The sequence below is a fragment of the Juglans regia genome, chromosome 3, assembly GCF_001411555.2.
Source record: "Juglans regia cultivar Chandler chromosome 3, Walnut 2.0, whole genome shotgun sequence".
In the NCBI taxonomy this organism is placed as follows: domain Eukaryota; kingdom Viridiplantae; phylum Streptophyta; class Magnoliopsida; order Fagales; family Juglandaceae; genus Juglans; species Juglans regia.
The window spans coordinates 24,923,005-24,936,566 of NC_049903.1; the positions used below are offsets into that span (position 1 = coordinate 24,923,005).

Consider the following 13,562-nt stretch of genomic DNA (forward strand, 5'->3'; position numbering starts at 1 on the left):
CTTAGAGTAATTATATTGGAGTAGTTTTGAACCAATAAGATATATGTTTTATAGAGACTTTAGGTATATATATTATGTTCTTGGGAGATTATTTTTAAATAATAGGAAGTAACTCTTTGAACCTCTGAGTATGGGGCATTACAGCCATACTTATATTAGCATGATGTATTATCTCAATTATTAGCACCATATTGTGCCATTGGGTCTTGAAACTTCTGCCCGCATTTTTGTTTTCAATCAATATCACCTTTCATTTTTTCTAACTAATTCTATTTATGAATTCACCATGAGTTTTTATTCTTTCTTTGTAAACCATGAGTTGTTGGATATATTATTCAGGTCTTTTTGGTGGTGCGAGGGGCTATTTCTTTTTCCTTTTCCTTTCCTTACTTCTTTTCTAAGGGATATATATATCAAGAAAAGAAAATCACTGCGTAATTTTTCATTATTACAAAAATGATGGATGTACTTTATAAAATAACAAGCATGAAAATGCAATCAAAGGAGATACGAGAACAAAAGTAAAAGGTGACAATAGCACGCTGCTCCTTGAAAAATCATCTGTATAATCTGGGTCTGACCCAAAACCGTTGCCACCACCCTCGCTTCCTTTGGTCCACATTCCCAAATTGTTCTCCCTGCATCAACCATATACTACACATTTGATAAGAAAAAAAAAATTATGTGTGGTATGTGATGTGAGGACGATAAGTATAATTTTTCTATATAAACTATTTGTTAGCTTCTGCATCGTATGCATTTTATCACATACCATAACTAGGTCTACCCAAGTTCAAGATTGTGAACAACATGAAAAAAAAAACATGTATGCAGGCTAGCCCAAACTTGAGTTTGGAAATAGCATTGTAATTCACACACGGTTCCGTTTGGATTCGAAACTTACCTCAACTCATTTTATTTTATCATTATAATTTTCTTAAATTTTTACATAAAATATAATAAAAAATTTAATTTTTTTAAATTTTAAAATAATAATAATATTAAAAATAATATTTTATTTAACTCATTTAAAATTATTTAACTCACCTTAATTCTTCTTATGAATCCAAAAGGGCACCTAAATCTTAAAAGTTCAATAAGTGGTAAAAGGGACCGCTATTTGTGACAATTTAATAGTCAAGGGAGCCCACAAAAAAAATGATTATAAAAGTAAAAGGAAACGGGTAAAACAGAGACAAAAAGAAAAGAGAGGGAACAAAAAAGGAAATATAACAAAATAGATGAAATAGATAAATAAATAACATAAAGAAATCAAGGAAAGGATAAGGAAGGAAATTGACAAATTAACCTGCCACCAACGCCAAGTACACCGGCGTGCATGATGAGCTGATCAATGAGAACAGCAGATTTGGGCTCAACGCTATAGGCCTTCTCGTACTTAACCTCAACACCCTCACCCGACGCCACAAAGAATGCTCCATTTACCATTATATCCCCTTCAGACCTCCAATTCCATCCCCTCCATTCCCCTTCAGCTGTATCAACTCGCTTCGTTACCTGGCCATGTGAAGCAACACACCATCATTGCACACTAAGGAGTTATTGAGATTTAAAAATGAGTTTAGATGGTTTGAAATGATTTATAAATAGTAAAATAAAAATTAAATTATTTATTATATTTTATGTAAAAAGTTAAAAAAATTATTTTGAAATTTAAAAAAATTGAATTGTTTATTATATTTTGTGTGAGAATTTGAAAAAGTTATAATGATGAGATGAGATGAGTTGAGATGGGTTGAGATGTGTTACGAATACAAACGAGGCCTAAGGACATGTTTGAAAGGTGAGATGAGAATTTTATATTTTGTTTGAGAGTTTAAAATATTGTATTTTAATATTATTATTATTTTAAGATTTAAAAAATGTGAATTAAGATTTGAAAAAATTAAATTATTTATTATATTTTATATAGGAATTTGAAAAATGTATAATGATGAAATGATATGAGAATTTTGTATCTCATCCCACCTCACAAACCTACACTAATAATTACTTGCCAAGTCCTATGTTTGGAGATTTCGTTCTGAGCAATGTGTAAGTATTTTACAGTTATTTTAAAAAATAAAACTTATTATTAAAAAATTAATTTTTTTATACGAATTTTATATTTTTTTATCTTTTTTAAAATGATTGCGTGTAAAAACACGTGTATGTATTTTATGTAGAAAAAATCTACACAATCTCTTATTAAAATATACAACCTCTACACATTATATTTTTTTAAAATTTTATTATATTTTTTTATCAAATATTTAATATATGAATAATGAATAAAAGAATTGAATTAATTTAGAAAAAATAAATTCAAAAAAAATTTTAAAAAAATATAATGTGTAGAGATTGAGAAGTAGTCTAATATTACTATTTTATGTAAGCTTAATTACCTCTTTGGCATTGTGGTTGGAAGGAGCAGTGTAGCGGTTGCCTTGGCTATTGATGGTTGGGTTACCGCTACCACCAATAGCATACATCTCCCACTGCGTGAAATCGTTGTTGACGACGTGGATATAGCCGCGCCTGCACCTGGGCATCCTCTGCACCAGCTTCTCACCAAAATGATTGAAGGCAATAGTCACCTGCATTCCCGAGTCAGGCAAGTAGTCGTCGCTGGCGCCCAGCAGCATCACCTCGTCGTGATTCGAGAAATAGTTATTCGATATCGTGATCCCAGTGGACCCCTCCACAGCGTCAATCAAGCCGTCCTTGCAGTGCGACAGAGAGCAATGGTCTATCCATATGTCTTTCGACCCAAATATCGATATCCCATCACCGTCGGATTTTGTGCGCCAACCATAGTGGGTTGGACTCGACCGCACATTAGTCTCACCTGGACATTATTGGAACAACAATTTCAAACTTTGGATTCTGCTTTCTGAATAATTAATATTGATACCCAAAAATCAAATTTAAAGATAAAAACATCTAATGATTCCTTTATCACTTTGTTGACGAATTGAGAAGTTGCTTTAATGCCTGTATCAGACTTCTTCTAATGGGACCCAGCTTGCGCATCACAGGCCCCAATGTTTGATTATGTGCACAAGCGTGGTGATGTTATTATGACATACGAATAAAACCTCTTCTTTTCCCCGGCAATACACTCGGATTACGGGCTCTTTCCACACTCTCAAACCTGTGACTTTTAAATAAAACCCTTAATGGCGTCCCAGTCATTAAATTACTACTTAATAATAAAAAAAAAAGTTATTTTTAATTGTTTCCTTTAACTTTTGATTTAATTTTGATATATTTAAATTTTTAGAAAATATTATTTTATTGCAAAGTAGTAGAATAATTGTGAGCCAGTTTTTAGTGTATCAGTTCTCTATTGATAGTACTTCTCATCAATTACTACTTATCACTCTAAACTTTATATTCTATAAAAAATACATTCACGATCTATAAAAAACACTCACATACTTTAAGAAAAAATTATAAATATAGAGTATAAGAATAAATAATGACTAATACATAACATTTCTCATATATATATATATTATATATAAGCAGTGCTAGGCTACCACCTAGCATTGACCGTTCGGCGTGCCGTCTAACATAAATTTATCTTCTATTTTTTTCTAATTTTTGTATTCATATTTTTTTTTAAACATTTTTAAAAAATATAAAAATATATTAATACACTAATAATTACTTACTTAGCTATTAAATAAAGAAAAAAAATTAAAAAAAAATTAAAATATATGAGGTGTCAAAGTAATATATTCCATATTATATATATAATATATGAGAAATAATTTGTACAAGTCTCAAATAGACAAGTCTCATACAAGCCATTATAAAAAGTGAACCCCACTTTTAAAAAATGTAAAAAAAAATTATTATTTATTAGTGAGACCTATTTTTTTACAAAATGCTTGTATGTGATTTCTCTATTTAAGTTTGTATATAGCATTACTTATAATATATATGTTGGGTAAAAATCAAAAGTTCACCATTTTCGTAAATTTTTAAATTTAGAGATATCACATTTTACTCAAACTTAATTTGCAGTAACATTGAAATATTTGAATCCAAAACCATCAAAAATTGATAATTTAAAGTAATTATTGTTACGATTATATAATTATGAAGATACGATTATATAATTATGAAGATTGTATCACATGATATCCTTTTTAGTTAATATTAACAACTAGATCTTAATCAATGGTACTGAAATTATTAAAATTTAGTATTTTAAGGTATAAATTGACATTCAAATTAATTTACAATAGAAATTAGAAAAACAATGGATATTTTGGGTAGTTATTGATACTAATTAATTAAGGACATAAGATTTTATGTGAGCGCTTGTAACAGAATCAATACAAAATGTGGATATTGTAGATCAACATTTTATTTTTCATACTCAAAAAAAAAAGAAAAAAAAAGAAAAGAAAAGAAAAGTTAGAATATTCTTTCTCACCTGAGGGATGACAATGGTGGATATGTATGTTGTGAATGATGACATTGCTTATGAACTGAAGAGTAATGCAGCCTCCACCCACGATGTGAACATTAGCCCCACGCCCGTCGAGAGTTTTATAGCTATTAAAGATGAGCTCCTGGGAGAGTTTTATGAGCATGTTGCTGGGGAACACGATCCACAAAGGTTCAGTTTGGATCACAGCATAACGTAGAGTCCCTGGCCTAGGATTGACAGGATCATCGTCTGTGGAGTCGGTGACAATATAGAATTCTCCATTTTTGCCCCCCATAGAGTACTGTCCGAACCCAATGGCGCAATCTGCTAGTCTCTGTCGGTTGTTGGGCCAGTCTGGGTCACATTTCCAGCAGTCATCTATGGGGTTTCCAGTTAGGCATGAAGACTGGTCTTGCTGGGATACTTGTAGCATGCTCCTTCTATAATTTACAGAAGCATTTACCCTCCTGCAACAAAAGAAATAAATTAAGGTACAGACCAACCCCAAAAAATGCAAAATGAGCCGGATTAGGGTAATAAAAATAGGTCGTGAAAATGTAGGTACCTGTGAACTTCTTGGACAACAGCTTCGGGGTTGGGATGCTGGCCGGGAAGAGTGAAGTTGAGCTTCGCTCTACCAAACCGAGAAAATGTGCACATAAGAGAGATCAGGACAATGCAGGTACTTTGCAGCATTGTTTGATGAAGAACAAAGTGGGATCGATTCACTCTCACCAAGTTTTAAACGATTTCGGTCCTAAAATTTGATCTGTTAAGTGTTAGTAAAAGGTACATTATTGATATGGAAAATATATTAATAATTTAATTAATTTATAAAAATTCTTTTCGTCAGTCACTATTCACTACTCCATACTCCATATACGCTTTATGAAAAACATCATCATATCCTATAAAAATACCCTCACACTCTATGAAAAAGTTGTTGGTACGAAGTGTGAGAGTGAACAGTAGTGATGCATAGTAAATCTCAATTAATTATATCTAATAGTTACTAATTACTAATTATGATGTATCTTCTGCCTGGCCTTCTCTGTCTCACAGTATCCATTATATTCCCATTTGAGCGGCCTCCTTTTATAATGGCTGCCTGGAGTTCACTCATGGAGGTAAAAGTGAAAGAAACGTTAGGAGCGTCTATTTCCAATTCAGGAAGTAGTAATTTATATTTTAATTATTTGAAAGGAGAAATGATAGATAAAATTGCAAATGTGCAAATGTCATGTAATTATTTAAAAAAAAAAAAATAAATACGAGATTTATATAAAAAAAATTAATTTTTTAATATTAAATTTTTTTTTTTAAAACGACTGTATAATATTTATACATTTTACGATTAGATATAATATTACTAATTTGAAAGATAGATCTTTTAATATATATCTTTTGACAACAAAAGGAGAGATCATGATTGAAAGTAGAGAAATGCTGGGCATCAGCCGGAAGCCGCAGCAGACCCTTAAGAATTTTTCTTTTTTTTTTTTTTTTTTGTTTCAACTCAACACGGTGTGTTGAGGATGTAGGCTGATATTTTTCATTTCTCTTGAAAGTAAATGAATACTAGGGACTAGGGAAGCGGCACGGTGGCATGCACCTGTCTTGCTCACTCACTTAACTTGAATAAAATCCGTCTTTATAATGTTGATCACATGGAATGAGGGACGTATAAATGCATAAAGATAAAAGGGGAAAAAAAAAAAAAAAAAAAAAGAGACAACCAGACAACACATATATATAGAAAGAAATACATCTAAATTAATTATAATTAAGCGAATAAACGTACTGTCACGTACATTCTAATCAAATGAATAAGAAATAGAACTTCATCTTATGAGCTATGTTGAGAGTAGTGTACAACATATTTTAAAAAAAAACTTACATGAAATGCACTAACAGGAGATGGCTCATACAACATATTTTTCCAATTGTACAAGCAAAATATCTTATACATATCCAATCTTTTGTTTAGATATTATCACACCATCGTTTGATTGCTTTTTTCATTAAGTATCATCGCATTATTAATTATTTGTTTGGTGTTTGCATTAGTTGGAACTTAATATTGTTATAATGAACTCAAGTCTTTTTTCTTTTTTCTTTTTTTATTTTTTTATTTAATGAACTCAAGTCTTATACATACATGAGATTGGTTAATCTATTTGAATAATGCTAGAGCTCTCGTTAAGAATTTTTGTTAAAATTATAGCATATGTTTTTATACGTATTTTTTTAATAATTTTAAATATTTTAAAAAAATAAAAAATATTTTTTTAATCATAAAATAAAATAAAAAATATTTTTAACTTTTTATATACTGTAAGGTTGACGCACCAGGCTTTTTGACTTTTTGGACGTAGCAGGCTTTTTGTATACTGCAAGGTGGATGCACCAGGCTTTTTGACCTTTTGGACGACACCCCGCTGGAAAACAATAATTTGATTTTGGTCATAATGGTTTAGTGTTTCCATTTAATATTTCGGGTAAATAACAAATTGGTACATCTTTTGTATTTTGCATTTTTCTAAGAACAATCTAAATTTCACAAAATATCATAAATGGTATTGAAATTTTACAATTTTATCAAAATAACCTTCCCTTTATTTGTCAACCAAAAAAATCAATATTTTGCCACCCATTAAAACTTGGAAAATTTTCCTCAATCAAGCAACTTTATAGCCCACAATTGAGTATGGTAACGTTGTATTTCAATACGCTTGAAGAAGTACTGCAACAAATCTAAGTTTTTGGGACAAAATTATTTAGCAACGAATAAAATTTTATCCCTAAAAATCATTTTTTGGGATGAAATTTATATTGATAACTTCACAAAATCATTTGAATGGTAAAATAATTGTTTAAACAGTATTTTCTGTGACGAATTAAATCGTCTCAAAAATTTTTTTCCATTCAAACAGAAAAAAAATACATTCGAACAGTAAAATCTTAGCAGAGAAGTAATTTATTATGGTAAGAAAAGTTCAAAATCGTTCAAATGGAAAATATTTGGTGGCAAAACCTAGCGGAAATGTTTCTAAACCGTTCGAACGGAATATATTTAGTTTGAACATATATAAACACCACATTTATACATTCGAAGGTATAATATTAATCTCGGTACGAAACTCAAAATATAAAAAATATATATCATATATACAAATTCATTAATTAATTTTATGTCATTAATTTAAAAATATTTTAATGATTTCTTTTATGTTAAATAAAATTTTTAGTTAAATAAATATTATCAACCATATACCACATAATATAAATCAATAATTACTCCAGAAAAGACAAAATATTTAATTTACAACTTAAGCAAATTATCAAAACACCATATATATTGTTCATAACTATAACAAAAAAAAAATATAAATAAAAAATAGAAACTACTGTGTTGCGATGTCTCTACACACATCTTCGACTGCAGCTAATTGTCTCTCTACCTATGTCAGTCGAGTACTGAGCATGACCTGATTTGCATTATTGGTATTAATCTTTGTACGTAACTCATTAACCTCTGTACGTAACCCAGAGACGCTAGCCAAAATCTCTGTATGCAACTCAGACATGGCAGTATGCACTACATCGATCACTGCTGATGTGTGTATGCCGATCTCAGCATGCATTATGTCGGCCATCTCCTCGCGAGTAGATGTGCGTGATGCCTCGGCCTATGTAGATGTTTCACCAGCCGATACTCCAGTATCTCTTAGCTGTGCATCTTTCTGAATATCAACCCTGTCAGGAACAGCTCCACAAAAACGAAATCTCGAGTGTCCCGTGCTCTGTGACAGGTTGGTGCTATTGATCGGTCTCATCGGCTACCGGGAACGCTCGGCAGCTTCTGGCACGACCTCGGCATGTAGAAAAAATCGAGTGATGAGAATTCCAAATGGCAGTATATCTGTCGTAATGAACTGAGCCTTTGATCGAATCCTCTTAAATTTATAACCCACGAGGTCGATCGGAATGCCATGAGCGACCCGTATCATAAATCTCACTTGATCCATGCCTACCTAGGTCTTGTGCTGCTGAGAGTCAATATGGTTGGCCGCTGAGAGTCAATATTGTTGGCCATGATCAAATTCATGATTTTGAAGAAAGAAGATAAACATGACTGCCTAATACTCTTCGTCCCATCATACACTGGAGCATCTAGACCAACAATCAAGTCTCTGACCTTATGATCAGCAAGTGTATCGATCTCATTTGCGTAAACTGGTCCCTCGTCCTGAGACATCTCTGCATCACCTGAATGATTAGACTCTCTAGGCAGCAGGTTCAGATAGGCATCGACAAGTCTAGGAATACCGAGATATGAAGCGAGTTCATCTTCTGAAAATATAACAACAGCTCCTTGGACACAGATCCTGTATGCCCCTCCATCGTCCAAGCTAGCACCACCGAGCTTTTTATAGAACTCAGTAACGATCTCAATGTAGGAAATGAGCTATATTCATTCTTCTCGCTGATCTAAGATTGTGTCCAGCCACGATCATTGAATACTGATCGGAGGGAATGACCCTTCTATATAAGAGCCACAAAATCAGACAGTTTTACCTATCGCTCAAGTAAAACAGTCGGCTCTCAAACTGTTTGGATGGAAGGTTCCCTAGATCTATCACGTTTACGGCCCCTATAAGACATTATTATAAACCTGAAATTTTAAAAATAAAATATATATTCAAAATTAGTGATAAAATCTAATTACGACGAAAAGATTTACAAAATTATATACTAATAGCAATTTAATAAATTAATTGATAAAAAAATTCAATGAAACGATGAAAACAATTTAATAAGCTAATACAAAGTAAATAGTTCAAACGTAATATAACGCGTTTGAACGATAAAATATATGGTCGAACGAAAAACTGCAAACCTTTCGAACGTTTTAAAACTGTTCGAAGGTCAAGGTTAAATCGTTCGAACGCGTTTGAACGAAAACTAGATCGAGCTCGGCCATGGCTGAGTTAACTCAGCGGCCATGAAAACACCAAAAAATGCATCGATTTCGTGGTTTCTTCGACAAAACACATACTACTCTTCATTTCTAAACATCCTACAGTGGATTTGTGGTGTTCTACGGTCATTATTGATGAAAAAATATAATTTTTCTAAAAAAACAAATGAAATCATAAAATCATAAAATAAACGACAAAATAACTTTTAAAATGCATACCTTCACTTGGGAGGAAGAGTGTTTGATGTAGGTGTTGATTACGGCGGCAGACGACGGCGATTGATGGGTGTTCAAACGTTTTCTGTCGTTTTCAAACGATGGGGACGGCGGCATGAGTGACAGTTCTGCCTGCGATAACTTATATATGCATAACTGTTCAAACACTATATTTGACCATTCAAATGGTTTTAAATAACGGTTCGAACGTTAATATTTACCGTTTGAACGGTATTTGGTTTATGTTTAGTAAAAATTTATATTAAATGTATATTATATTTATAATCCTATAATTTAATATAATATATATACTATTATAGTAGATTATATATACTGTTATATTATAATATATATATTATGATAGTATAATACTTTAAATGAAAACATAATAACTTATATATATATATATATATTTTTTATTATAGTATAATAGTAATATATCATAATACTTTACTATCAAGGTGTTATATATGATAATATATATATATATATATGATAGTATATAGTACTATATATTATGAGTTTATACTTAACTAATATATATCATATTATATATTCTATTATACTTTACTATATATATTATGAGTAATGCTATATACCATACTATCATCCCACTTTCATCCTATTAAGTATGATGTGGCACATTCATCACCATTAGATGATAAAGAAGCATGTAATAAATGATCATTTAATGGTAATAAATATGTCACATCATATTTAATAGGATGAAAGTGAGATAATAATATGATGTATAGAATTTTCCTTTTATATATGATACTATATAACATATATATAGAGTATAGATTACTAATACATATGGTCTTATATCATACTTTACTATGTGATCTTAATATATATGAGGCTATATATATATATATATATATGAGTATATATTACTAATACATATGATTTTATATTTTCCACTCTACTTTAGTATAGTATAATATATATGATACTAAATATATGATATATAGTATAGATTACTATATATCATATAGTATATATTACTAATATATATGATACTAAATATATGATATATAATATAGATTACTATATATATGATACTATGTATTACTACTATATATGATAGTATATATTACTAATAGATATCATCTTACATTTTTAGAGTATACTTTAGTATAGTATAATATATACTATACTATATCTATGATATTTAGTATAGATTACTATATATATATGATAGTATATATTACTAATAGATATCATCTTACATTTTTATAGTATCTTTTAGTATAGTATAATATATACTATACTATATCTATGATATTTAGTATAGATTACTATATATATATGATAATATATCTTACTAATACATATGATCTTATGGTACTTTTCAGTTAATGATGAAAACAAATATATTTAAACATTAAGGTGATGTGTTCGAACGATATTAGTAAACCGTTCGAAGGCTTTATTTGAGTTTGAACTTATGAAAAAAAAATTCGAACGGTTTATTGCAGTGGTGGGAAAATATTCTGTCAATTAATGACTCTGGATTATCGTTCTAATGTTCTTTGTCATCATTCGAATAGATTATTGCAGTGGTGGGAAAATACCCCTCCAATTAATGACTCTGGATTACCATTCGAATGTCCTTTGTCAGAGTTTGAACGGTTTATTGCAGTGGTGGAAAAATATCCCGCCAATTAAAGACTCCTGGATTACCGTTCGAACGACATTTTTCGTTGATCGAACGGCCTTGAAGAAAATTGTGCGGGCAGGAAAATTGCCGCGCTGAAATTATTTCGCGTTCGACCGCACTTTATTTACGTTCAAACGGTTGGTTAGAACTTATAATCTTCCCGCACGCCGTCAGTCCCTCATTTTTCACTCATTTTTTTTCTCTCTTCTCCGTTTTCTCTCCAAAATCTTTCATTTTCTTCAACAATCCTTCATTCTATCATCTTACAAAGAGGATTGCTTAGTATATTTTGCTTAAAGGTATGACTTTCTTTATCATTTTACTTCTAAATCTATCATTTTTTTATTGACTTTGTAGTTTATATATATATATATATATATATATTGTGTAGGTGTTTGTTAGATTAAACACAAAATATGTTTGTTAGAGGGTTGTTATTTGAAGTATATATGTTGTATGTTTGTAGTGTTTTCTGAATATGAGTTTGTGATGTTATGTGAGATTGTGTCTTGTTTGAACTGGTTCGTGTTTGGAATCTGGATTGAGATCGTTCGAACCCGGTAATATACCATTCGAATGGATAAACATATTCGAATAGTATATTACCGTGTTCGAACAATTGTAAAAATTATCTTAAACTATCATATAAATATGTAATATTATAATAGATTATATATAGTATATATATATAAGAATTAATAATACTTAAATTCATATTAATATTTAAAAGATAATAGTTGTAAAAACTATCTTATAACTAACTTAAAAGGGGCTAAAATTATATTATAAAAACATAAGAATTAATAATACTTAAAGTCATATTAATATTTAAAAGATAATAATTGTAAAAACTATCTTATAACTAACTTAAAAGGGGCTAAAATTATATTATAAAAACATAATGTATAATTAATACTTAAACTCATATTAATAGTTAAAAGATAATAGTTGTAAAACTATCTTACAACTATCTTACAAGGGCTTAAAATTATATTATAAAAACCTAAGAATTATTAATACTTAAACTCATATTAATACTTAAAATATAATAGTTGTAAAATCTATTTTCGAACTAACTTAAAAAATAATAAAATTAAATTATAAATAACTTAAAAATAATAAACATAAGAATTAATAATACTTAAATTCATATAAATAACTCGCATTTTTTATTATTGTTGTGTTTTAATATCGTATCTTTTACTTAGTATTGAAATAAAGGTTGAAAAGTGATGCCCGATACAATTAGGAATTATCCCAATTCAAAATCCCTTGAGCGTTATTCTCCCAAAAGTCCTCATCTTGAACTTGCATTTGGGCCTTTAAAATCTAGAGGTTGTCCATGGCTTTGCATCTTTCTTCTAATGGGCTTTGGTTCTCATTTGACTAGGCTATGGCCTCCTCTCTTATGGATTTTAAAATTAAACATAAAAATGTGTTTAAGAATATCTCAAAGTAAATAGAAACTAAATTCATGAATATAAAATAATTCATATGATTTCTATTCACATTTTAACATTCTAGTCCAATAATAGGGTATGTAGAGTGCACTTTCCTACACTCATAAGATATCGACCTCTTGTGCTTCCCTATGAGGGATTTCTTTGTATCTTGTTACAACTTCTACCATTCCAGGTGGGGACACTGCCACAATTAGATTTTAAGAAATCTCAGCAAGTAAACACACAACATACAACAGATAACATAAGTATACAATGATAAACCATGAGATGAATGCATGGACATGTACTTGACATAAGACTTGACTTATGCAACTTGACCTTTTTCAAAACATGAGACAGAGATCCTTATACGTTTTAGAAAAACATCTTTCGACGTCATTTACACGTTGATCATTACACATTCATATCATATCATATCATATCATATCATATGAGCTCATGGCCTTATTCGTTTCATATAACACATGGATGGACACATCATGACTCCCTATGCATTGTGTGTTCCTGATAGTTACCTCATCGCCAACGGTCCGTACACCGTGGTGAATATGTCATGTTCATTTCATTATAACACGACAATACTTTGTCGAGTTATTTGCCTTATTCTTGGCACCCCACTAGCATTAGGTGTTACCTTACCTCAGCACTCTCTCCCAAAAGATCCATTGGAGGTACGCCAATGCTTTGTCGACCCCAGGGTTACCACTCTATTCTTATGCACTCCAGAGTGGACAGAAGAGTTCCACCAAGACATTCTCTCATCCTAGCATTTAGGGTCGTGATAAAAGCATGTAC

General features: G+C 30.5%; 1 protein-coding gene across 1 annotated transcript; it reads right to left on the bottom strand.

The window, feature by feature from the left end:
* Window positions 1-413: 413 nt before the first annotated feature.
* LOC108987200 (probable pectate lyase 12) lies at window positions 414-5,212 on the bottom strand. Its single transcript, XM_018960079.2, has 5 exons — window positions 5,010-5,212; window positions 4,448-4,911; window positions 2,406-2,848; window positions 1,310-1,518; window positions 414-638 (listed from the first exon to the last, which is right to left on the bottom strand). Exons 1-5 carry the CDS (start codon window positions 5,138-5,140, stop codon window positions 449-451), a joined length of 1,437 nt encoding a protein of 478 aa, XP_018815624.2. The 5' UTR covers window positions 5,141-5,212; the 3' UTR covers window positions 414-448.
* Between the last annotated feature and the right edge of the window lie 8,350 nt (window positions 5,213-13,562).

What these genes read in the sequence shown, in the direction of transcription:
- LOC108987200 (XM_018960079.2), bottom strand. Translation starts at nt 5,140, where the DNA reads ATGCTGCAAAGTACCTGCATTGTCCTGATCTCTCTTATGTGCACATTT. An exon ending in CCAACCACAATGCCAAAGAG is followed by an intron (nt 1,519 to 2,405) that starts GTAATTAAGCTT and finishes TCACATGGCCAG; the next exon opens with GTAACGAAGCGAGTTGATAC. An exon ending in GTACTTGGCGTTGGTGGCAG is followed by an intron (nt 639 to 1,309) that starts GTTAATTTGTCA and finishes TGGTTGATGCAG; the next exon opens with GGAGAACAATTTGGGAATGT.